The sequence below is a fragment of the Arvicola amphibius genome, chromosome 12, assembly GCF_903992535.2.
Source record: "Arvicola amphibius chromosome 12, mArvAmp1.2, whole genome shotgun sequence".
Classification (NCBI taxonomy): Eukaryota; Metazoa; Chordata; class Mammalia; order Rodentia; family Cricetidae; genus Arvicola; species Arvicola amphibius.
The window spans coordinates 89,213,393-89,239,752 of record NC_052058.2 but is presented as its reverse complement, the minus strand read 5'-3'; the positions used below and the strand labels follow the sequence as shown (position 1 = coordinate 89,239,752).

Sequence of the window (26,360 nt, the reverse complement as noted above, 5' to 3'; positions counted from 1 at the left end):
CAGTTTTCTTCATTGTTATTTGGAGCAGTGACAAGTCTCATAGTTCAACCTCTCTTACGAGTTTGAGTGAGTGATCAGGACATGTAGTGATGGGGTTGGTATTTTTCCAGTCCTTGATATGCTGACCAGAAGGGAAAGGGTATCTTTCCAGCAGATAACAAGGGAGGGGAGAGCCCTTCAAAGCACCAAGTATCAGAGGTAGAAAAACTGCAATGGCTCAGCACGAGTAGAAGTTTTGACTGGTAAGGAAGAGAAAAGTTCTGCCCAAAGCACCTCCACTCATTGCTCGCCACTATGGGTTTCGGAGTTGAGGTCACTGCTTGCTGTTTTTAGTTTGTGGACATGTTCAGCAAACACAGCCATTTACTGAACCTAGGTCTGGGAGCTTAAGGGATGCAGGCGCAAGTAGAAAGAGGCCACAGGATTATCTAGCCTGATTCTGAACTCAGGGGACCACAGTATATGACACGGCAAAAGCCAATGTAAAAGAGCCAGCCCAGACTTTGTTCTGGGCAAGGAAATCCAGTTACACCCTCATTCGGGCAGGAGCCAGTACAGTAGGAACCAGGACAAAGTTTTCTCTCCATAAAATGTCAGAGCCAGAACATCTTGGCTCTGGGGCTGTGCTTTGGGAAGTAGCCCAGGGTTATGCAACTATATGTGTCTGCAGCGGCTTCAAAGTCTTCAAACCGTTGCTAAGTTAATTACATTCTGAAGGCACACTTTAATATGCACGATTTATAAGGTGAAAGTGTGGTGCTGACTTTACGACATGAATTTACTTCACTATCATCCTGAAACCGCTTTAATTTTAGTCTTTTAAATACCAAAATGAGAGGGGGGAAGGGGAGGGAGGGAGGGGGAAGGAAGGAATCAAGGGAGAATTTCATGGACAGATGAAAACTTGCAAGGGATTTTGTTTTAGCATTTGGTTAGTATAAGACACCTGCTTCCTCTTGCTGTGACCTAAGGAAAGGATATCATCCCTGACTCATGTTTCCTAGGAATTTATTGCAACTTTTTTTGCCTTTATTCTACATACTACCTTTATGATTAAAAGCAAGAGCTGCTGTTTCTTGATTAACATAAGAAAACAGGGTTTCCTAAATGTTAGGAAAACAAGATCTAAAGACAATAAATAATCTGGTCCATATTATTTTCGCCTCAAAAACTTGAAGGGATGGGAAGCCTGGCTTCAGAGCCTATGTGATTCAACCCAGTGTGATATTGTGTCCTAAGGAGTGGAGAGGGGAATACCAGGTCTTAACTACCTCTCTGTGACCTGCATGAGAATGCATGAGAGGGATTAGTTCAGGGAATGAGCCTCTGAGGGCAGCGCCTCATGCAGTTCCTCACTACTCAAGAGTACCACTTCTAAGAGAATACCTCTCACGATGCAGGTGCATTCTAAATTATCCAAGAGGCTATGGCGGGGGAGGAGGTGAAGACCAGGAACTCTACAATGGGAACCAAGTGGGAACTTATGCTGGCTGAGTACTGGTGTAGCAGTAGATGTGATTGTCACAGTCACCAGAACACATGTACACACACTCACGTGTGCGCACACACACAAGGGGAGGGAAGAAGAGGGAGGAGGAGGAGGAGGAGGAGGAGGAGAAGAAGAAGAAGAAGAGAGAGAGAGAGAGAGAAACGAGAGAGAGAAACGAGAGAGTCTTAGCCATACTCCAAGAATCCCACTTCTATTTCATGCCTGGGCAAGCACTGGATAATATTCACAGCTGCCCATGGTTGCTCAGAGCACCAACTGAATTCATTCTAAGGAAGAAGGGCCTTTTGATTTGACCCAAGGGTGCCATTATCCATGAGGGGTGTTGGAAATGGTCCTCATAGGCTACAGCATCCTTCTTCCTTTGGGCACCTTTGTTTTGAGTGCTTAGGTTGTATCAGTTCCATACCAAGAGACCGAGTAGGAACACGGTATCTTTCCCAAGGAAAAGAGCCTCTATAGACAGTTTTCCAAGGGGAATTCCTGTGGTGTTTTCAAGCGCATCATCTGCTTAGGCCAGCCTTGTCCACGCTCTTTCTCTGAAGACCATCTCACTAAGTTTATTGTCCTTTGTTCAGTTCGCAAGTTGGTGAGCACAAGATCATGCGTGTAAACTAAAGTCACTGAAGCAAACCCCTCAAATGCCTTCTTCACAGGAGTGCAAGTCAGCAGTGGGGCAGCAGATGATGGCCAGCTTTCGGGAAATTCCTCTCCTGAACCCTGAAATCCCCTCGTCTCCTGCTCAGGTCATTGTATCACTGGTTCTGGAGGTTCCCAGGAAGGCTTCTGAGATGGGGGAGGAGGGCTCCTAAAAGTCGGGGCCTCCAACAGGGTATAAGAGAAGAGAAGGTAGGGACCGATATGCTTCCCCGAAGCTACTGTCACCAGCCCTGGAAAAGATTCCAAAGAAGCAAGTGACTGTGAGGACCAGAGAGCAGAACTGACTTTCTCTCAGCAGTAAAATCAAGAGAAGGGACCCTGGAACAAACGGCATGAGGTGAGTGGCAGGGCTCCCCCCTTAGCCCCGGTCTTCCAGTTCCAGCTCCTGTTACCATCCCTATGCTGTCCTGACGTCTCAGTCTCCACATTTAGAGAAAGCAGCTGGCCAGCACCGAAACACCAGCATCTCCTTGGATAAAAGAAAAAGTCCAACTTGATTTTGCTCTGGACCAAGATGGATCAAGATTCCCCTGCTAAGCCCAGAGAACAAAAGGTAACATGACTTTCTCTTGGTGGTCTGGTTCTTACTCTAAGAGTGGGAAGCAGTCTGCAGCAGCCACCGCGACTTGTGCTGTAGGGGTCTCGCCTCAGAGCAGATGGGCTCTCTCCAGAGGCCGGAGAAGACTCAGGAGTTCAGGCCCCAGCATTTCTCCTTTGTACCCTCTACTCAGTCCCAGCCAAGTATTCTGAGTCTGAAACCCTGGGAAGGCAGAGCCAGCACATATTAGATGCAGAGCACATAGCTGCCCAGACAAGGTTCTTCCTTTGCAGTGGAGGAGAATAAGCATCAGCCTCCAGCAAAGCCAAGCCTGGTGACACTGTGCTCTTCCCTCTGCACATGCCAGATCGTCCCACAGAATAGGGATGAAGGTAGAAGAAAAGTGGCATTCAGATGGACTAAGGAAGGGCAGGGAAGTTACACACTGGCCTGTAGTGAAAATGGGGTGGCCATGTTGCCAGCAGGACTCAGGGGGCACAGGACTCTTCAACTCTAATTGTGGTGCAGTGGGACTCCCAGTCTCCTGCAGAAAGGATTCCTGAAGGTCATTGCCAGGGAAGGTGACTGGACACATTCCATTGAATGATATCCTTTCAGCCCCCAATCAAGACTGATAAGTAGCTAGGAACATTTTATTTTATCACGTACTGTGCTTCCTCATTGCCCCGCGGAGGCAGCTTTGCTCATGAAGCTGTCACACCATTGAGCTTCAGAAGAACTCAGCGGCATGGTGATACCGGCCTTTATGTGAACTGTATTAGGACTTGGCACTTTGGAAACGGTAGCCTGGGGCAGTCAGAGTATCAGGCATGAAAGGAGCCTGGATGTGGTGAATATTAATCAAACTAGGAACTAGGTGCAGCCACACCCTGGGAAAACCTGGAGAGGATGGGGTAAGGCAGGGAAGGGCAGAGATTGCCCTTGAGAGCGCCCAAGAGAGGGGACTCACTAAATGGTGGGGTGGACGGAGCTGGAAGACGAAAGAAATTTAGGTCTTTTCAAACTAGCTGCTCTGGGTCCCTAGTCAGTAGGGCAGCCGAAGGCTCTATAAGACTTGACTGAGTAGAACCAAACAAGGTGACAAGTATCTGCTAGGAACCTAGTCTAGTCGAGTGTTTGTCTTTTCCCTTCCTCCTCTCTCTTCCCTTCTCCGTTTCTCTCCTATTCCCCTTTTACTCTCTTTTTCTCCTGCTTTCTCTTTCCACTCCCATTCCCTTTTCTCCTCCTTTGATCCAACCCCGCACCACTGGGTATAGCTGGGAGTCAAGAGGGTGCCTTGCCTGTGTGCTGTACCACTGACTTAAAGTTGAAGCGCTGGTCATTCTTAAGAGTGGCAAAATGCACGTTCACATTGAAAGAAAAAACAATGACACCTGAGGGTCCAGAAAACCACAGTCAAACACGATGAAAATCCTCAGAGAACACAGACAATGGGAATGAGGCACCATCTCAGTTCTTTAATCACTGAGAAGTGACCCTTTGGGGTTCCCTGACAGAGTACTGGGCTCCTGCTCCCAGTAGCTGCCCATGGGGCTCACACTATGCTCAGTCTAGTTTTGAAGCCTAAAAGGGAAAGGCTGTGACACAAGGCTCTGCTTCCGGTGAGTCCCCAAGGCCAGCAAAAGGATGCAAAACCAAAGGTTGGATGGAGATGAGGCAGTCTCAAGGGAGTTTTCTAGAGACTATGAGGAGAAACAGAATGGTGCCCTAGTGCCCGCAGGGTGAAGGTTTAGTTTTAACTCAACTGTACTTGTACAGGGAAGCACAAGGCTCCCTGCTGAAGAAACAACTCCTCTCTGCCAGAAGAAAGAATGAAAAGAGAAAGAGGAGGGATGCCCTGCATCCCAAGAATGTAGTACCCCATACATAGTATCCCTCAATGACTCAGGGAGGAGCCAGGTCCCTGAGAATGCCCTTTCCAACCATCACGATTCTACCAGTGCTCCAGGGTTGGATGAGTTCTTCCTGCTTTGTGCTGCTCTGCAGAGCCCCACTTCCCAGCACAGGCAGCTCTCTGACTCCGCCCTTCAGGTAGACCCTACCCCCCCTCCCCCCCCCCCCCGCAACTACTGGAGCAAACCGAGATTCCACAGTAAGAGTGCCCAGCCCTGGCCCCCCCACCCCCACCATCGCTTCTAGCTTCTCATATGTCTCCCTCGGGCCTCTTGTCTTGGGTTGCAGGTCTCCAGCCAAAGAACAAGGTGGAAAATACTCCTACTCATCCTCTGCCTGCTCCATGGTGAGTCCACAAACACAGCCCAGCGTCAGGCTTCAGAGGCTGCTGGGGACCTGGCAGTGGAATTCAGCCCAGCCAGGCAGATGGTTGTCTTCTCTTCTGGGATTCAATACTGAATTGCTGTGCCTATGGGCACCAGGGAATGACAGATGTGAGAGATCACCAGAGATTGCATATGCCTGGCTCAATTAATGACATCTAAAATGGCCATTGTTTGGACAGCCACCCCAACACACACACACACACACACACACACACACTACCTAGGCCCCCACCTCCATCCCTCTACCCCCATCCACACCTGCTCTCTTCCATTTAAATGGATGACTTGAAAATTAGCTGTTTGTGTACAAGGTGTGCCAAGGTCCCAAGGCATGCAAAACACAAATGTTACAGCCTTCGCTTCTGTCCGTTTTACAGACGCTTCCGTGCCAGACCCAGCATTAGCTATATAAAAATGGAGACGTTATGCTAAACACATAAAGAAGTCAGTATGCAAAGAAATTATATGCTAAGCAGTTCAAATGCATTTAGCCACTTACTCAAGGCGTGTTTATGAAGGGCTTAGTGTGCCAGGAGTGGAGGATAATGAGATGAGAGATAGAATCCAGTCCTAACAGTGCTGGAACAGACCAGCAAGGGAGTGAATGAGCCTTTCTTTCCCCATGCGGTGCTGTGTAATGGTGAGAGTCACTGAAGCATGTAGAGTGTGTGTGTGTGTGTGTGTGTGTGTGTGTGTGTGTGTGTGTATTACTTAGACTCTAGTCCAGGGAAGTGTTTTACAAATCATTATTGAATTCATTAATGAGTGAAAATATTACGATAACACTAAAAATGGATTAACCGTGTGTAGCTAATCAACAAATCAGAGTGAACCAACAGTCAGTGTTGTCCAGTGTGTGATGTAGAACTCTTAATCTCTCACTGCCCCTCAGGAAGGCACAGAACTCTCTGTTCACATAGAGGTAACAGTCCTCTTTATGTTTCATGTACTCTAAGCTCAATTCTTCTAAGTATTCCGTTAACTATTTTGGTCAGTACTTTAAAACTCACCCATAGGGAATGTGTAGTCTCTGGCTGCCCCCGCCTCTGCTTTGCCATTTGACACCCAGCAGGATGAGAGTCGGCAGGGGCAGTGTGATACTCTTAGTCCATGGGATGCGGAGCAGGAATTAGAGCTGACTCCACATTTACTTCCTGAGAATGGCTTTGTAGGCATTTGATGGCCTCTGATGGCTTGGCTTCTCCCTTTGCCCAGGTTCATCGATGACCCCTCCACACAGACGACCCCATTCTGGAGAGCTGCAGGCTGGTTTTTCCCCTTCCAGGACCCCTCTCTGCACTACAGAAGCACACAGGGCTTTAACAACCCCTTGCTGCTGGAAAAACTCCCTTACAGGTACAGCCCCTCCTCTCCCTCGGTCTGGCCAAAGATCTCCTTTGTCAAACCAAGTCCTGGCCCTGTGTAAGGTCTGTCTCCACTGCAAGCGTCACCCCCATCCCTACCCTCAGGGGAAGTCGTAGCAACACACTACTGTTTGGTAATGATAGAGATGAGTGGGGCCCCGGGTGCCCCATATCCACCAGGAAGCAGAGAATTAGCAACAGGGTCTCCAGGTGCCTTGATCCCAAATGTCAGCCCAGTCTTTAATTCTCACAATTGACTAGTACAGAATTCAAATCCTTTCATTGTTATGGAGGCCAGAAACTACTGGTTAGTTACTCAGCACTTGAGTATGTGAGGTACTGGTTCTTAATTCTGGTAATAATGAGAAGTTATGTGTACAGGAGTCAATCAAAGATTCTCAATCAGCAGAGAGAGACTGCCTCATCCCCAGCTAATGGTACAGTGCTCCTTTAAATGTGCCAACGCTAGAACACAAGAACCCCTAGAGTCTAGGGTGTGAACACTGCAATAATAATAATTTTAGTAATTTTAATGCAGAATAATATTCTTGTTTTTTAAATATAAAATACCAGTAATGCCAGTAATACCAGTAACCTTGATCATGAGTGGTGTGGTTTGGAGCATGTTGTTAAGTTAAGCCTTCAGTGGTATTGCTACAACCAAAGCGGTCATCATTGCTACTCCCCTGTAATTAGACCTTAGGTCACACATTAAGAGACAAGCCACTTACAAATCCATCTGTACTCAGGAGGTGGCTGACTTTATGCTCTGCTGTTGCTATCGTAAAATCTTTTGTTGCTATTACTGGTTTGTCTTTGTCTTCTTAGTCTATTTTTTTTTTTTTTTAGTGTCTGTGTTCATCAGGAAGACTGGCTTAGAGTTGTCCTTTCTGTTGGGTCTCCATCTGGTTTTGATATCTGATAACACTGGTTTAGCAGAGCAGAGAGTTTAGTGGTGCGCCTTGCTTTCCTATACCATGGTATGGTTTGGGAAGCACTGGTGTTAATTCTCTGAAGGGCTGGGAGAATCCGCCTGTGATTCCATTGGGGCCAGGGCCTGTGATTCCATTGGGGCCAGGATATTGGCATCCCTTTCAAAATTTCTTGAAAATGTAAAGGTTCACAGGGACCTTAGCCAACTTCTTTTGCCCAATTAAACAGCCAGTTCTTATTCACTCGGCTGTTGCTAGCTGGGGGGTGTGTGAGGAAATCGCTTCTCTGGTGGTTTCCAAGGCCTCTGCCGAGGTAGCTCGGTTCATCCAGGGGCTGATTTCCAGATGTATCTGTTGGCATCCTCAAGAGCTGGGTAGTGTTGTTTTTGAGGCAGGCCTCATTCTGTAGCTTTGGCTGGCACTAAATTCAAAGCTTTTCCTGCTCCTGTTTCTTGATGAGATTGTAGCATGCACTGTCATACGCATCCTCAACTTGAATCGCGATAATTCAGACAAGGAGTCTCACATTTTTCCCTTGTGCCAGGATCCACAAGTTCATTAACTGTTCCCAGTACGGGAATACTGGTCAGAAGTTTCTTGGGGTCAGAAGCCCTAAAGACACTACAAACTACCAGGTACTCATGTCCCAAGTCTAAATGTTTGGTGGCTTTTCTGTAGGAAGAAATTATGAAGCTGATTTCAACAATAGCCCAACTGGCAGCCATCCTGGCTCCTAAGGAAGGGCAAAGAACCCTAGGAGGGCTGAGGAGCTCCAAGTAAGAACTGCTTTGGACAGAGATGGGCCACTTCCTCTCGCTCTAATCTGAGGGAAAGAATGTCTAGAGAGAGACCAAATAAATTTGCCACTATACTTCAGGTTTTTTTTCTGACAGAAGGACAAAGTGTGCTTCCTTTGACCCAGTTTAGGGTCCTCAACAAGGAGAACCAGTCATGGGGGATTGTGACCACAAAAGAGGTACAAATAGCCAGAAGTCATAGGGCTGTTATTGATATCCATAGAAGGCCAGCAAAATGAGAAGCCATTCTTGCAATGAGAAAACTAGAGACTGGAGCCACCAAAGAGTTATCTGGGCAGCAAATGAGATAGAGACTACTTTGGACACTAGCCAGATGCAGAAATGCTGTCTTATGCAACACTACTCCTTTCTCTGTGGTCGTTCTAGAAGGTCCCCAGATCTCATCTCTGAGTAGCCAAAGAAAGCAAAGCAAGAGACCCAACCCATCCATGTCTTCCCTGGCAGTCTCTGAGCCTAGTGGGAACAAAGACAAAACCTTCAGCTAGATGAGACAGTTGAGTTTCTGTCTGCTTTCACATTGGTCTGGATGTAGAATTTTAGGCTAGACTAGACTCTGTGTGCCAGAAGAGGCAGCGAATCTACTGTACACAGATTATGCCGGGTATCTCATGAAGGAGCAGAGAGTCCAGAGATGGTGGGAAAAGTCAGTGAAAGAATAAACCTTGTTCTTGCTAACACCTAATAAAATTAAAGGCTTCCTACATGCTGGCTTATATATACCCAGCTCAGCTAATATTGCTAAAGCAGGTGTATTCGTGATACTTCTTGCCTGTAGCTTGCTTGTAGCAACTGTGTGCCACATGTGTGTAGTGGTCTGTTCTATAGAGAAGGGGTTAGTGTGGGAAAATGCCAGCCATTGATCTGGAGGACATACCAGCCCAGCAGAGCAGAATGGGCTTCTCTTCAGAGGAAAGCACACTGATACGTCCACACTAGTAACACTTCTCTTTTACTGGCTCTGCAAACCGGAGCCGTCTGCCTGGGCTTGCCTTACAAGCATGTAGGTGGAATTTAGTGGCTGGAATGCAGGCTCTGGACAGATTTGCAGGAGAACACCTAGCACACAAGTGCTAGCCAAATGCTGGGTAAGAGTCTTTCAGATGAGGCCTGGAGTCCGGCTCCCTTCCGTACTTTGGGCAAGGTCTGCTTCCTCAGTGGCTGAGCTCTTCCGTTCTACGCCACCTTCACAGCTGCTATTTTCTGATGAGCAGAGTTCATAGCTACCTCCCTAATGGTGGTGATGCTCACTATCCCTTCCTTTGACAATTTCTCTGCCTGCAGGTGCAAATGCACTGAGAGGCCCACGGCTGGTATCCGGGGAGCCTGGAGGAGCTGTCACCATCCGTTGCCATTATGCCTCCTCCTCAGTCAACAGGCATCAAAGAAAATACTGGTGCCGCCTGGCGCCTCCGTTGTGGACCTGCTACACCGTCGTGTCCACCAACCACTACACCCATCGTGACTACAGGGGGCGTGTGGCTCTCACTGACTTTCCACAGAGTGCTCTGTTCGTGGTAAAGCTGTTCCGACTGTCCCCGAATGACACGGGACTTTACCGCTGCGGTATAGGGGACCGAAACGACAAGCTGTTCTTCAGGATGAATCTGATTGTGTCTCCAGGTAAGAGCCGATTTACGGCTGATGGGCCAGCTTTTGTAAGGCTGAGGTTGAGAAGAAATGGGCACAAGAGAAGGCTCCAAAGCCCAAGGATGACTTGAGCCTTTCACAGTAGAACGGGGAGTGGGAGAAAGGCTCTGAGAGGTGTGCTTTTGGTTTAGATAGACGTCATTTGAGACGGCAAATACTCGGGAAGAGTGCCCAGTGGAGGACATACAAGGTCGTCCACCTGGTTCTTTCTTTCCTGAATACTGCAGAAGGAATGTTTGAACTACATTTCAAAAACTCTGTGAGGTAGACTTCTCTGATTCCAGAAAACTTGGTGTTCAGATGTGCAAAGAAGAGGTAGTGCTTGCGCAGCCTACACGGGAGGACAGAAGGTTTGAGGCTAGGCTTTCCTATAGTAGCGCCTTGCTGAGTCCCTCTGCAGACATCTGTAGCTCCAAAGCTCTGTTCCAAAAGCTGGTTTCAGATTCAGACATAGAGGTCTAAAGCAGGGTGTGTGTGTGTGTGTGTGTGTGTGTGTGTGTGTGTGTGTGTATGTGCACGCGTGCATGTCTATGTGTACATGTGTGCATACCCCAAAAAGATTGCTCTGCAGAACACCTAATCAGAAGTGACCATATAAACTCCCTTGAACTCTGGAGTCCATCTGCCTGCTGCAACTGAAGGCTTATTTACTCCCTTGTTGAATAGCAGCACAGGCTCCATGGTATCTAGATAGGGAATATGCAGGCCTGAGGGACGGAAGTAGAAATGTAAAATGTGAATATCTGCAAAACCATAGAAGCATATTGAGATTGTCACCTTCTAATTTATCTCACTTATTGCAGAGGATTTCATCTCTTAGTGAGTTGCATCCTACTTAATAAGCATTTTGATCAAATGTCTTTTGCTGAATCTAGTAGGTAGCCTAGAGAGCATTCCCTCATGGCCTTTCTCTGGATGTGTCCCCACAGGTCCTTCCAACACCACCTATGCAGCAGTTCCAGCTTCTGGTGAGCTCATCACAGCATCTTCTGGGATAGGATCTACAGCAGTCAACAGAAGGACCCCAGGAGTCACCCAGATTCTAGAAGGCCAAAGCTCAGAAATGGACAGAACAACCCCAACCACAACCAACAGAAAAACTCCAGGGGTCACCCAGATTCTAGAAGGCCAAGGCTCAGAATGGGACAGAACAGCCCCAACTATAGTCAACAGATGGACCCCAGGGGTCACCCAGATTCTAGAAGGCCAAGGCTCAGAATTGGACAGAACAGCCCCAACCACAGTCAACAGAAAAACCCCAGGGGTCACCCAGATTCTAGAAGGCCAAGGCTCAGAATGGGACAGAACAGCCAACAGAAAAACTCCAGGGGTCACCCAGAGTCTAGAAGGCCAAGGCTCAGAATGGGACAGAACAGCCCCAACTACAGTCAACAGAAAAACTCCAGGGGTCAACCAGATTCTAGAAGGCCAAGGCTCAGAAAGGGACAGAACAGCCCCAACTACAGTCAACAGATGGACCCCAGAGGTCACCCAGATTCTAGAAAGCCAAGGCTCAGAAAGGGACAGAACAGCCCCAACTACAGCCAACAGAAAAACCCCAGGAGTCACCCAGATTCTAGAAGGCCAAAGCTCAGAATGGGACAGAACAACCCCAACTACAATCAACAGACAGACCCCAGGAGCCATTCGTATTCTAAAAGGTCGAGGATCAGCATGGGACAGAACAGCTCCAACTACAAGAATAAGCAAAACTACAGTTTCAGCCAATGGAAGATCAACCCCAAGAATAGCCAGGACAACAGTTCCAGGGAGAAGCAGCGGAGAGGAGGGCTCTATCAAGGCAACAGTGCCCACTCCAGAGAGTCCAGCTTCAAAACCAAAAAGCATGTTCAGTACAACACAGGGTGCTTGGATATTGGGTGCTAGAAACTCAGTAACAACTAGCGCCAGCACCAGCAAGGGCGGGAGGACAGGTACAGTTCCAGAGGCTGATGGACCACAGGGAGGAACAGAAGTCAGCGCATCTCCAGGAGCACCCAGAAAGACCACAGGAACCATCCGGCCATCAGTCCTCATCTCAGAGCCTGTGACTTGGGAAACTCTCCAAGAAGCAACAGAGGACAATTTGTCTAAGCGACGAATGTTTTACTCTGCAGAAGAGCCATCTCCAGCTCCAAGTACATGGACGTTGAATGCTACACACATGCAAGTGGCATCTGGAAGCATTGGTAGGAGCCTAGAAAACAAGGGTGGAGAAAGTAGCCCCCCAACACCAAGCAGACTTTCATCCGGGGGCCCGATGTGGACCCCTGGCAAGAGATCATCAATGAAGAGGTAAGCCTTGGGTCCCTGTCGGCCTTGCTTCCTGGCCAGCCTTTCCTCCTGCGGACCTCCTTCCCCTTGTATTTACAGATCAGTAAAGAGTGGGACAGGGTACGTAAGCATCAGCTACCACCCTCCACACTTCAGGGCCCCTGCAGTGATAAGGCTGTCTGAATGCTTTCTGGTGGTTTGTGAGCGAAAATCTCAAAGATATGATGAAATGATTTTTAGGCTGAAACCCTTGAAACTCTATTTAATGTGAGGGCCAGCACTCCAGGGAAGGGAAACAGCTTGCTGAAGGCAAAAGGGAAACTCGTGAGAGAGCCAAGTGCCAAAGCCAACCCCCTGACTCTCACTCATCCTCTTCCTCAGTACGGCACATTGTGGCCCATGCACGGGAGGGTGGAGTGACACAAAGGGTTGGGGCTTGAGGAGCTGAAGAGAGCAGCTCTGCTGGGAGCCAGTTACAGGGACAAGGGTGCCCAATTAGCCGGGAGCTCATCATGTCCACCTGTGAAATGAGAGACGCAGGCTCTGCTCAGGGCTCCTCTCACCCTCACCGTGACTCCTCCCTCCTGCAGCGTTTTTACAGAAGGAGAAAGCAACTCTTGGATCCTGACTCCAGTCTCCAGTGTGCTGGCCCTGGTTCTGCTTGCGGCTCTGGTCCTCTTGAAACGGAGACTCTGGAGGACCTGTGAGTTGAGCTTACGTAGCCTCAAAACTAGGGAGACGAACGGCCCTTTCCACCTGGTACCCTCAGGGCTGGGTTAGGTTAGACTGAGTGTCCCGACATTTGGATGTAGAAAAGGTAGGTTCTACTCTGAATCATTGAACTCTGCTTGGTCGTGGCTTCATCAAATCCCTTCTCCGCTTGGGCCTCAGCGTCATTCCTCGGCTTAAGGAGACATGTGGAGGATGATAAGAACTATTAGCCATAGGTGTGGAGCCACACTGGCAAACTTTCTGTTCAGCCTGTGCTAATTACTCTCCTAGTACCAACCCAGAGATGCAGACTGCTAATGTGAGTGCTCCACAGTGCACATCTTGGTCAAAAGAGATTGAGGCTTTCGGGGAGGGGGGGCGCGAGAAGGGCAGTGAGAGAGGCTGAGGCTCCCAGGGCCAGAAATCAAATCATCTGGACCAATCATTGTTGTAATGGGGCCCAGCTACCAGACTTCTGTCTTGGGAAATTCTTAGAACCGTGCCTCCCACTCTTAGGAAGGCAAATCTGTCTCTGTGCCCCAGGACACTCACAGCCTTCTCTTGTGTCTCTACAGCTCAGAAGACAGAAAGGTCACCAAGGATCACTCTGATTCAGATGACACATTTCCTACCAGACAAGCTCTCCGATGTGGGAAAGAGCTTGCAACAGGGTGACCCTCCTCCTGCCCAAGCCAGCCTGACTGTCCTCAAGAAGGACTCAGGAACCTGAGGACGGAAAGATAAACAGCTCAGTCACCACGGAAGGAGAACCAAGACCAGCTATCTCCACCGCTTCTTCACCCCTTTCTCACCTTCAGCCACACGAATACTAGCTAACTAAGCTCAGCCTCCACCGAGGATGCCAGCTCGGGCCTCAGAGGGTCAGGCACTCTCGGCAGTCAAAGGTGACAGACAGTACATTGACTCAAAGAAGGCTTCAAGAAAGGGCTTTGTGGTCTGGCTGTTTTCCAACTGCCTTTTTTTTTTTTCCAGAGAAAGAGGGAGGCAGAGGGGATGCATGTATATAGAATCTCTTCATTCCTGGCAGTGTGGAAAAGGAGCTCCATTCTGTTGCTGCCACCTCTCTAGGTGCCCTTCTTTCCCTATGCCTGTTAGCACTAAGCCTGCCGCTCACACTCAACAGCATTCTCATATGCCAGGCTGCCCTGAGCAAGCACAGCCATCGCTCCTTAAGGACAGTGATTTTATCTTATCAATTTCACTACATCTCCAGAGAGCTTGCCACTCGGTGGGACCCTAGCCAGTTAAAGGCCCGTGCCTGTTTGGCCGGGGATGGCGTGGGTTTGGTGGACCCTGGGGAACTACTTGGGTAAGAGGTATGAATCCCCAACGGCCTCTATCACTTTTGATTGGGAGTGATTTGGATGACCACGCCAGTGGGTGGTTTCTAGGTGAGACGGGAGGAAAGGACACCTGTTTGTCACACCGCATCTCCCCGTTTGACACTGTCCTCGTCACGCTGTCCATCTTTGGTCAGGTCAAGATTTTCCGGGATTTTCCTAAGCGATGGGAGAAGAGGGTACTTTTCAATAGGTTTTTACCCTCATTATCAATCCCCTCTTGTTGCACTGTTTATGAATCGTTGCTATCAAAGGCTGTGGGCAAATCTGGAAATGATTTGGAAAAGAAGACAGAGGGACAGATGAGAGGAATTTTATGTGGATTCTGCCTTCTAACCATATCTGTCGGGGAACTTTTGGTGACTACTGACCCCATCATCTTTTCAGGAATCATATCTGCTCTCTTTCTTTGCTGGGTGTGTTAGCAGGGGTCTGTATTCTGTATTTGGGCAGAACAAGCATTGAGCAACAGAAGCTTTGGGGAAAGAAAGTGCCAACACCAGTTTAAGAGCTGTGACGTTGACATTTCCAGAAGGTTCGGCCTTGTTTTCTAAGCTGTCAGTGACATCGAAGTCCTCCAGAAATACCTCTTCATAGCTGGTCATGACCACTGAACCAAGAAAGCCCAAAGAGATACCCTCAGGGCTTAGGAGAGACTTGTCTTAGCTAAGGGGGCAGGTCTAATACAGCTAGCCAATTAGAAACACAGAACTTCAGAGTTACAGAGACATAATCTAGAGCAGCAGTTCTCAACCTGGGGGTCACGACCCCTTTGAGGGTGGAACGACCCTTCCATAGGAGTTGCATATCAGATACCCTACATCTTAGCTATCTACATCATGATTCATAACAGTAGCAAAATTATAGTTATGAAGTAGCAGCGATAATAATTTTATAGTTGGGGGGGGGGTCACCACAACACGATTAACTATATTACAGGTTCACAAACATCAGGAAGGTTAAGAACCACTGATCTAGAGGGAATCTGAGGCTCAGTGAAAGAAGTCACTTGTTCGAAGTCACCAAGTCACCAGGTAACCAAGCTAGTAAAATCAGAACAAAGATTAGAGAGTGCGTGGCCCTGGCCTAGTGTTTTTGCACTTCACCTCTTTCGTGTTAACTAAGAACTTTCCAGAAACCAATGCAACCATCACTGAGGACTGTTTTCTGCCTGCTCTCTCCGCCTGTCTGAGAAACCAGTGAGAGAGGCAGAAAGCCGGGCGGTGGTGGCGCACGCCTTTAATCCCAGCACTCGGGAGGCAGAGGCAGGCGGATCTCTGTGAGTTCGAGACCAGCCTGGTCTACAAGAGCTAGTTCCAGGACAGGCTCTAAAGCTGCAGAGAAACCCTGTCTCGAAAAACCAAAAAAAAAAAAAAAAAAAAAAAAAAAAGAGAGGCAGAAAAGTCACTACTGTCTCACCCCAGTGAGCAAGCAGGTCTTCACAGGCACACAGCTGAGACAAGACCACCCAGTTTATTGATGGCTGCGATGCATCAAGAATGCAGGCTGTCTGGTCTGTCTAACCCGCCAGCCTTTGCCAGGAACAGCCACAGGCCATCTGCTTCTTGGGATGTTAAGAGGCAATCAGAGGGAATTAAGTTGTAGCTCAAAGTAGTTTGGGAAATGCTAGGCTAATCAACAGATTCTTATATGCAGGACTTCTCAGAGCCTTAACTATGCAAAGGAACATGGTGAATAACCGAGAGTGGGCATGTCACGGGCCTGGACTATTGTGTTTGGCCAAGCAATCTCATTGAACTGGGTCTCCTTAGGTCATTCATTATGGAAGCCAATATATCAAACCCAGACATGGCCAACTTCTCCTCCAAAGGCCTCATAGCAAACACCTTAGATTTGGCAACTCCAGCAGCCTCTGAGGCAGTCACTCAGCTCTACCTCTGTAGCCACAAATGGTACACAAACCACTGGCTAGCCTTTGTGCCAGCAAAACTCTCAGAGAAACAGGAAGCTGCATTTGGCTTTTAACCGTATCAAATAATTTTCAGTGCCTGCATTAAGTCATAAGACTACACTAGACTTTTAGATACATATCTGACCTGAATGATCAGTTCTATCTTCTCAGGAGCTTCCTGCCACCCCTTGCTAGGCCTTCTCTTTCCTCTGAACTGCTCTGATTCTTTTTGTCCTGAACTGGGTAGCTATGGTACCCATCTTAGTAGAAGACAGAGAATGAGAGGGAAGGAGCCCCTACAGTCAGGTGCTGCGGCTGGGGAAGCTTCCAGGAGTACTGGTGTTCCAGAGGAACCTGAGATCCACCCGGAGGAGCTGCCGGAGTCAGGCTGGGCCCTAGAGAGAGGAGAAAGGAGGGAGAAGACCTGGGCAGAAGCCTCAGAGAAGGAAGTGGGATAGCCTCGTTTATAGCTCTCCTTTATGGCCCAACGGATTCCACAAATGGGGCAGGCTGTGCTTAAAGGGCCAGAGACAAACCACACAGAGCAGGCCAGCTCCACCAGCACCATGCTCCTGCCGCTGAAGTGAGGTCAGGCAGCACTTCCTTACTGTGCTAGAATCAGAGGCACGTCCACTGATTTTTACAAAGTGAAACAGCGGGGCACAGTCCTCGAATGCTCTTTCTCTTCCTACTTATTAATTAATGTAGTTAACTTCTCATTCCCATGTCACCACACAGCTCATTCTGTGTGCGCTAGATGCAATATTTCTGAAAGGTAATTATGGCCGTTCTCATTTTATGGATGAGGAAAACCGACATTCAGAGGAAACATCTCATACTTCCAAGGGGAAAGTAAGCTGCGACATGTGGCCCACCAGCAGTCTCTGTCCTTGATCATTACTATTTTGTCCCCCATCTTGATTATATTTATTAATAGCTGTAAATCGATGACGCCGTAAAGAAACCACTAAAATGAGTGCTTCATGATTAGGGGCAAGGTTTTTATTGTGATGAGAGAGAGAGAGAGAGAGAGAGAGAGAGAGAGAGAGAGAGAGAGAGAGAGAGAGAGAGAGAGAGAGAATGTCCTGAGGCACCTGGAAGGCTCCAGAGCAGAAAGAAGCAGACAGAACATGCGCAGGCTAGGGAAGCAGGAACAGCAGAGAAGAGTGACGGAGAATGGTGACTAGAGCACACTTAGGGTCAGAGAGGGGAAATCTTTGCCATTATATACAGGGCAAACCGGTATGGGGAGGAGGGAAGTTTGTGAACACACAGCCTTGGGCTAGCATAGTGGAGGAGGAGTGGGGGAAGTGAGAAGGGCCAGGAGGCTAGCACAGACTTTGAAATGAAGAGTCCGCTTGGGCTTTGGGGTGCACCATAGGCATGTGTCAGTAGGAAGCCAGACGCCTCATCTACCAGTGGAAAGGGAGATAGATAGGGATGTACCTCTTTCTGGTTGACTGAAACCCTCTCAGGGGTTCCTGAGGAATTCTGACAGAATCCCTTAGCTGCACCAAGATCGTCATTTCTGAACACCTGCACTACCCTTTGGGGTTTGGGGAATAGGAGTTTCCTTTACCTGACAATAACCTTGTCTTCTGGTCAGGCCTTTCCCTACTTAGAGTTTCAGGGGGTTGCTTGTTTCTCTCCTTGAGACTCTTGTGTGGTAAGTTACATAATCACTTCCAGTCACTGGTTCTCTTTAATCACTAACTGGTTTATTTTTGTCTAAGCTTAGTGGGATGTGGGGTGGGGGAGTTCACGAAGCCAGACTGAGAGCTGAAACTTCAGCCCTGAGGTACTTGCTGGCATTTAGACAAATGGAGCTCAGATGCCAAAGTGTAAGCGTGTAAGGTGTGTAAGAGTGTAGGTACATGTATCCTGGGTCACCAGGTATAAACGCTTCTCGCCGCACCCTACTGAGAGACTAGGAGTAAAACACTCTCTGGCGGGCAGGCAGGCAGAAAGGGAGAGCAGCCATGACTGAGTAATAAAGGTGGCAAATCTCCAAGCTTCTTCCTCACTTCTTCCTCACACACCTGACTTGAGACAAAAGCCTGATGACTTCAAACAAAGGCTTTGTGAGCTTTTGTCTCCCACCAGCAGGCCCCTTGCTGGCAGACTGGCCTTCTCAGGACATGTCATAGTTCTGGGCCAATCAACAGTCCTTGCTTTTGTCAAACCCTAAATTAAGGGAGGAAAAATCTTGACAGGGTTTTAAATCCCAATCCCTCAGAAGAGATTGGAGCTGTCAGCTTTCCCATATCCCCCTCGGCTTTGCCGAGGGTCCTTTTCTGGGTGTTTGCTGCACGCGTGTGTTTCCTCACCACCAATAAACGCCTTTTTCCAACTGTCAATTTTTGTCTGTGGTGCTCGAGGTTTCTCTGCGGCTGCCTGTTTGCGTCCAAGGTTTTTCCTGCTTTTTAGTTCCGTAACTGGCAGATAAAAGCCAACCTGATCGGGACGCTTAGACGGTATGATCACAAGACCCCTAGACTGGACCACTGCTCACACGAGAGAGGCTGTTTCTTTGCCTCAGACAGGAGGCTCTGAGAAATACTGAATCCATTTAGTAGCTGCTGGCGGCTTGACAGTCATGCTCTGGACACTCAGCACTGGAAGTGGACTCTGTAATCCCTGTGTGGAGCACCCAGGAGCACCGTTCTCTCTGTTCTTCATAAGTGCCGCAGCTTGGCTTCGGGCACTGGTCTCCTGCTCCCCTCACTGTCAGCAGGAAAGTAGGCCCAACTCAACTGCCCACTTGAAGGGGAGCCTTCTGCTGAAACCCAGCCAGAGAGGTGGCAGCCACAAGAGGACGCCTCAGCACACCCCAGAGGCTCTTGAGAATTGTAATTCTGAAGTCGCAACACACACTTGTCAATTAGGGTCACTTCTTTCTCCAAGGTGCAAATTCCTGCCACCCAACTCAGAGTATTTTAGAGAGGAGGGGAGAGTCAGGAGACTAGGCCCTGAGGTACTGAACACTTGCCCAGACACTTTGGGGAAGATGTGGCAATTCAATTTGGTAAGAGTTCGGACAAAGGTGGATGGACATAATCCCAGGAGGCAGAGGCTGCAGAGTTGGAGCAAGTTCAAAGTTAGTTTGTGTCATAGAGAAAACTCTGGGCTACACAGTAACACCCTGCCTCAAAAGATATAAAAACAATAAAAACAAAACAGCAGGCAAAAAATGAAAAAATTGCTCCTTTAGAGGGTGGCACAAGAAAGGAAGATTGGTTAGAATATGCAACCAGCTCCCAACCACGACAGAGTAGCGTAGACAACTGAAAATATTCAACACCAGAAAGACTCTCCTTTTATAGCTGGGAGCCCTGCAACTAAGATGAACACAGGCTGCAGAGTATCCCACAGGCTGCAGGATATCATATGGGCTTCAGAATATCCCACAGGCTGCAAGATATCATACAGGCTGCAGGGTATTACACAGGCTGCAGAGTATCCCACAGGCTGCAGGATATCATACAGGCTTCAGAATATCACACAGGCTGCAAGATATCATACAGGCTGCAGGGTATTACACAGGCTGCAGGGTATCCCACAAGCTGCAAGGTATTACAGAGACTGCAGGTATTACAGAGACTGCAGAGTATTACAGAGGCTGCAGGGTATCCCACAGGCTGTAGGGTACACAGGCTGCAGGATATCACCCAGGCTGCAGGGTATTACAGAGGCTGCAGGGTATTATAGAGGCTACAGGGTATTACAGAGACTGCAGGGTATTACAGAGGCTTCAGGGTATCACACAGGCTGCAGGGTACACTGGCTGCAGGATATCACCCAGGCTGCAGGGTATTACAGAGACTGCAGAGTATTACAGAGACTAATTTTCCAGCGTCTGCCTACCTGGCACACCTTGGGCTACAAGGACGTCCCAGACCAGGAACAAGGAAACAGCAAATCTTCACGGGGACCCCAGTTGCTTATGAGAGGGGCTGGGCCCTGTCACCTGGCACTCACCTGTTGACTTTGGATGTCTACTCAAAACTTCTTCCTCTTTCTCCCTAGCCAAGTGTAGAGGTGAGGGGGAAGGAGAGTGGTTTTGTAACCTCAGAAAAAAACTTGTTCGTCTGTCCCTGACAACTGGAATAATAGACTCAAAACTCCTCAGAGGCTGGGAGATCCCTAAAGGGAAACTGAGATCTTGAGATCTTGCTGGGTCACAGCCAACTTTCCCTTTCTTTCTTTCTTTCTTTCTTTCTTTCTTTCTTTCTTTCTTTCTTTCTTCTTTCTTTCTTTCTTTTTCTTTGTTTCTTTCTTTGTTTCTTTCTTTGTTTCTTTCTTTGTTCTTTCTTTCTTCTTTTTTTCTTTTTCTTTTCTTTCTTTCTTTTTTTTTATTTATTTGAGACAAGGTTTCTCTGTGTAGCTCTGGCTGTCCTGGAACTCACGCCACAGACAAGGATAGCCTTGAACTCACAGAGATTCACCTGCCTCTGACTTCGGAGTGCTGGGATTAAAGCTCTGCCCAGCTCCTTCTGCATTCTTGCATTCAGCTTTGCTTTATCCTGTCTTCCCCTCAACAGCCTGCCTCAGGGGCTCTGCCACAGTCTTTTTCATTTATCTCTCCCTCAGTCAAACTGATTAAGGGTTCCACAATGCTGCCATCCTAGGGGCCCCAGAAGTTATGTCCGCTCTCTGATTGGCTGTCAGGAGTCAACAACGCTGGGCAAACAGTGAAGGACTGTATGTCAGGTAATGACACAGCAGGCAGGTGGTCATTAAAGAGGTAACTCCAGGTGTTCATCTGGGCAGGAGAATGCTAAGGCCGGAACGTAGCTTTGGCCCATAAGTGACTCTTCCGAGAGCCGCTAATCTGCCAACATCCCTCTTCCTTCCTCAACTCTCCAACCCTTGCTTCTTCACTTGCCAGCCTCGTTTTCCTCCTTGGCGTGATACTGCCAGACGGCAGACTGCATGCCTTGAGACCTTCAGGCAAGTCCTCACAGAGCCGCTAAAGAATTACCTGTCAGGCCCAGACAAAACCTGGGACAGACGGTTAATTGTGGTACATATTAGTATATATCAATGCACCTGCTGGCCTTCAGACTCTCTCAGCATTGAAAATATTTGTTACAGGATCCATGCTCTCATCCCGGCTCCTCTCAGCTCTTCTCAGCCTGACCCTTACCCTAAACCTCTCCAGCTCATGGGCTTCCCTCCTCCAACTTCTCATTCCTATATAACCCCGCCATTTTGTCCATGCACTCTCTTGGCTCTCCGTCTTCTCTCTCTTGGCGCTCTTTTTTCTCTCTCTCTCTCCCTCTCCCTCTCTCCTCTTCCAGCCTATCTTATCCCCCCCCCCCATGGCTCCGGTTCAGTCTACTGGGCCTGTTCAGTCCAGTACTTTCTCTCTCTGCTCTGGATTCCTCCAGATGCCTCTGACTGTACTCTCCCTCATATATAAAATAAAAAATAAATAAAACCTTCTCCTCAACCAAACCTGGAGTGGTCATGTCCTCAGTTTATATATCACCCAATATTCAGGAAAATAGGGGATGCTTATAATCAATCTTGTTTCTCTTTACTTGCCCTTTAAAAGGAAGATTTGCCTGTGGAGAGAAAAAAAATAGGCCTCAGTCTAGGCTCAACAAGCTTCAGCAAATTTTCCCAGTACTAGCCAAGTGGACTGTTTCATTTCCAGCTCCCTTTGTGTGATTCAAAACAAGGAGCACACATAGTTTATTGCTAGCTAGCAGCTCTCTGGTTGCCAGTTGGACAAACAGAGGCGACAGTCCCATTCATGCTCTTTCCCACCAGCCCCAGGCAGAACTGGAACAAGGAGCACTGTGTTCCCACTGAATCAAGCAGCTGGGGTCAGAAAGCTGCACCACTATCTGCTGATGGGTTACTGTGGAGGGAATGATTCCAAACAGCTGATGCCCCTTTCAAACGTGAAGAGGATGCAAGTTAGCCTCAGCAGAGTCAATGCTCTCGCTCCGTGATTAATGGTACGCTGACTATACTCTCGACTTGATAGGGAATGCTGGATTATACAACTGGCCGTCCTGGGATTAAACATTGACTCCAGGACAAGGGTTAAACATTGACTTGGCTAAAGAGCTACGGTTAGGAGCTGAGCTGGTGGTAAACAGCACTTCATCTGCTCAGTCTTATGCCATTCACCATGCAAAGCAACGATCGCAGGCGCCATCCCCTGCCAGATGTGGAGGATTGGAAGGTAAACAGATTCATCAGAGGCAGACATAAAGAAAGAAGGACCAGTAGATAACAAGGACGGCAAACAGCTAGCTTCTCCCTCACACTTCTGTCCTAAAGGCCCTAGTGGGGTGTTTTCTACCATCAGCAGGGCCATCTGCCTTTGTACGGCCCCACCAAGTTCAAGGCTACATTAGGATATATTTGCCCCCAAAGCTGTGGGCCTCGCAGCCTGCCTTGTCTTCGTTCAAACTGATCAACCCTAAATTAGGGGAGGAAGACCCTTAGAACCCAGAGTTCTCAAACAGAGACTTCGGCTGCCGAGTCCCCTCTCCATTCTGCAGGGTGTCTTTCTCTCTGTGTGTCTCTTCGCCCCTAATGAAAACCTGTCTTCACTAGTTAACTCTGTCCACTGCATCTGAGACTTTCCCCTGCCTTTTAATTCTTTAACTGGCAGAGAAAAGTGAACCTGAACAAAACTCCAGGCCGGGAACAGATGGGCAGAGCAAAGTGAGGAAATCCTTCTCTAGCAAACCTGCAGTCTTACAGCATCAAGCTGAGACAAGCCGAGGTTGGCTATGTGTGGGCCTTGGTCTTCTGCAATCCACTGGGTCCACCAAGGGGGGACGTGGAAACCCCTGCTGTCCATGGAAATGGAACACAAAGTAGTCATCCTCACTGTGAACGCTTTGGTGAGCGGCAGGGGTGGGGTGGGGTGGCAGGTACCCAGCGCAGGAAGATCTTGGTTATAGGGCCTGTCTCTGCCACCTCCTTTCCCAATACACTTGGGTATCATTTCAAATCTGTGCCCATGGATCTTCAGTGTTCGGGGCAGAATTCCTTAGTTCTGAGTTCCTGTTCTGTCCCGTGTTTAATCAAACAGGAATGACAAGTATCTGCTACCTTCCAGGTATCACACATGGTAACTTTGTAACACCTTTGCAGATTTAGGATAGGCAGGTTCGGAGACATTATGTCTCTAGTCCAAGCCTTACTGTTAGGAGATGGAAAGGCCTGGGTATGAATCCAGGACAGTCTGGGTAGAGAGCCTGTCCCTCTCACAAGCTGCACCGTCTCAGCATGCTTGCTTCCTCCCAGCCTGTTCAGGACGCTGTTGCGCGTGAGAGATGGCTATACACCCCGAGGAGACAATGGCACACACATCTGCAGTTCTCCAGTTTCTCTGGATGGCCAGCTGATCGTAGTCAGAGTAGACTACACACAGTCTCCAGGCTATATCGATGTCCTAACCCCCAGAAGCCTGTAAACATGGCCTTAGTTAGGAAATGTGTCTTTGTAGGCAGATAGGATTAGATTCAGGAAGATCAGATGGAGAAATCATGCCAGATTATGGGACTGGCCCTTAAATGCTACCACAAGGGTCATCATAAGAGCAGCAGGCGCTGGAAGCGTCCACTCCACACAGAGTGACCAGAGGCAGAGAGCCTGGGAGGTTCCACTGCGCATCAGAGAATGTCAAGGAACGGCAGCAGAAGCTAGAAACTGGAAGAGGCAAGAATCAAATCCTCCTCTAGAGACTCCATAAGGAGGGTGGCCCTGCTGCCACCTTGGTCCTGGATTTCTGTTCTTCAGACCCGAAGAGGAGCGTATTTCTGTAGCTTAATGGTGCTAAGATTGTGGTCAGCTGTCACAATTGCCACAACAAACTCACACGGCACTCAATCAACACGCACAGGCCCCAAACCAGAAGGCCTTGCAAACCTGTTGGCCCTGCTCTCTCATTTTATAAATGAAAAGTCCACAGACCAAAAGAGGAAGTGATTTGGCAAAGGCAGAGGCAGAGCCAAAGCTAGCATACAGGTGTGTCGACTCAGGCCAAGTGGTTCCGATCCTTCCCACACTGGATGAAATCTAGGTCATATTTTCTTAATATTAGGATACGGTTGGCTTGAGTAAGAGAAAAAGGTTTGGAACTCATCGTTGTCACCATTGTCACTAAGTTGAACACTAGACACATTCTTCAGCCGTAGGCCAGTGCCTCCTCCCTCAGAGCTGGACACCGGGATCACTCACTGGGTTCTCATCCACCAGCATGTGGCTGAACTCAAAACTGGCCACAAGAATTTAACTTCCTGATTAATCATTGGGTTCTACTTTTACATTTCCTCTTTCCCAAAGCCAGATCCCGAAGCGGGAGAGGTGGGCTGTGGGTATGTGGGGAAACGTACCTAACACGTTTCTCTGTGGATGCATGCATTTAATATGGTCTGCTAAAACACTTCCGGGTACCACCGGGAGAGTGTGCTACCAGTACATGATCTAGAGAGCCACCCACCATCTTGGAGTTACAGAGAAGGCAAAGAGAACAGTCCCCACCTCCAGGCAGCAAACAAAGCAATGGTTTAGTTGATATACTTCCTTCCCGCCTCTCAAATCTTCCTTCATCAAGTGTCTGTGCTAGTATTCAGGGGCCTCTCTCGGCACCTCCTGCATCTCAGACAACTAGACACAAGTTATTCCTTGCTTTGAGGGAAGCAAACACATCCTACAAGTATCTTGACTATAGCGTTTAAATAGACAAAGGCATAGAGCAGAAACTGTCCAAGGAGCTCTCAGATGGCAGAAACAGGCTTGTGCCACCTCTGTCCCTACGCATCTCCCTCTCCCAGCACACCTCGCATTAACCATCCACCCTGGAATGGGGAGGAGGAAATTGCTAACGAGGAAGAAAAAGAAGTTGGTCACTAGTGTGTCTCTGTGACCTCCCGCTGCCACCATGGCTCCGAGCCTGAGCTTCGGTAGAAGAGGGGAGGTTAACAATGATATCTAGAGAGTTTGGAAAGTCCAGAGTCAAGAGACTGCAACACTGCCTGTCCTCTCTAAACTGACAGTGGTCCACAATCTCACCATCACCCATTGCCCCTCCAAGTACATGAGTTGAAAGGATACACAGGCATTATGGGAGCACGGTTCTCCAAGAGACCCCAGGAAGCTACAGCTCAGTCAATCCACTCTGCAGGCACAAGAAGGGCAAAGGAGGGCTGAGCAGCCTTGCAGTCCCACCGAAGGAACTGAGAGGTAGCAACAAGAGAGGACAGAATGAACTCCAGAGCCCTTGGAATGAGCAAGGATTAAAAAGTCCCACCGACCATGTGGGTCGAGTTTCTATCTTGGTTCACAGAATCACTTTTTCGTTTGGAGGAACAAGACCGACACGACCCAGCAACACACCAGGCCAACCACAAAATCGCAGGTGTCCCCTCGCTGTTCCAGGAGTTATGTTGCCATTCAGGGGAGGAAAAGGAACACCAAAAGGAAAGAAACTCAATCCGAAACACCACTGAATTGGACCGAGCTTCCCTGGAAGAGCCATGGTTTTGTTTTTTTTTTTCTTTCATCGATCAGATTGTGGATTTACCGTCTCCAGTTGAGTTCCATAATAATAATAATAAAAATACAGTTTCTTTTCTTGTGGTCAAAATCTGCGGTTGTGTTGTGGGTTAGCCCACACAAGTGAGCCCAGATGCACAGATGGCCTCCTGTTTCCGTAGCCCTTGTTTCCCCTTCCCCTTCTGGCATTTGCATTAGGAGTCTTGAGGAAGAGCCGGTGAGCCTGTGAGCCCTGCACAGGTACAGTGTGTAGCACTTCAAGGGGAGGGGGAGTTCATGAGGGTATGGGGTGTATCGAACAATGGGTTTCTTTGTGTGGCACAGGAAGTCTATGATATCTGGAGGATATCTTAGAAAGCCAAACAGGTCATGACCTGGGAAGGTTCCATGGACTAACTAACTGTGGTGAGGAAGGAGGTAGCTGTCTCAGCTCAGCTGGTGGGAGCCCTTGTGTAGCCCTAACACAGCCTCCGTCCATCCCAGCATCAGGGAGCGTAGGCAGAGTTAGGGTGGAAAAGATCCCGAAGACTCTGGGCTGAGAAGGATCTCTTTGCCGATGGTGCTTAAAATGTTGCATTTCAGGCTCCATGTGCTGGGGTCGTGGGAACAGGGCAATCCACAGGGACTGGGGATGTGAGGCCAAACACTAAGGGACGATCTGTCCCATATCTTGAAGCTGCATCAATGGAGGATCCAGAAGTGACATAGTCTCCCCAAGTACAGGGGAGGACAAATGGAGCCAACCAGGGAAGCTGGAATCTGTGGGAGTCACGTGCTCTGACTGGCTACTTTGCCTAATGGGACAGCAGGC

At 48.6% G+C, this 26,360-nt stretch overlaps 1 protein-coding gene across 1 annotated transcript; it reads left to right on the top strand.

Annotated features, from left to right (window-relative positions):
- The first annotated feature begins 2,681 nt into the window (after nt 1-2,681).
- On the top strand, nt 2,682-13,481 carry Fcamr (Fc fragment of IgA and IgM receptor). Its single transcript, XM_038348589.1, has 8 exons — nt 2,682-2,720; nt 4,908-4,965; nt 6,221-6,361; nt 9,401-9,739; nt 10,696-10,815; nt 11,428-12,061; nt 12,631-12,743; nt 13,327-13,481. The coding sequence occupies exons 1-8, from the start codon at nt 2,682-2,684 to the stop codon at nt 13,479-13,481; spliced, it is 1,599 nt and encodes a 532-aa protein (XP_038204517.1).
- The last annotated feature ends 12,879 nt before the right edge of the window (nt 13,482-26,360 follow it).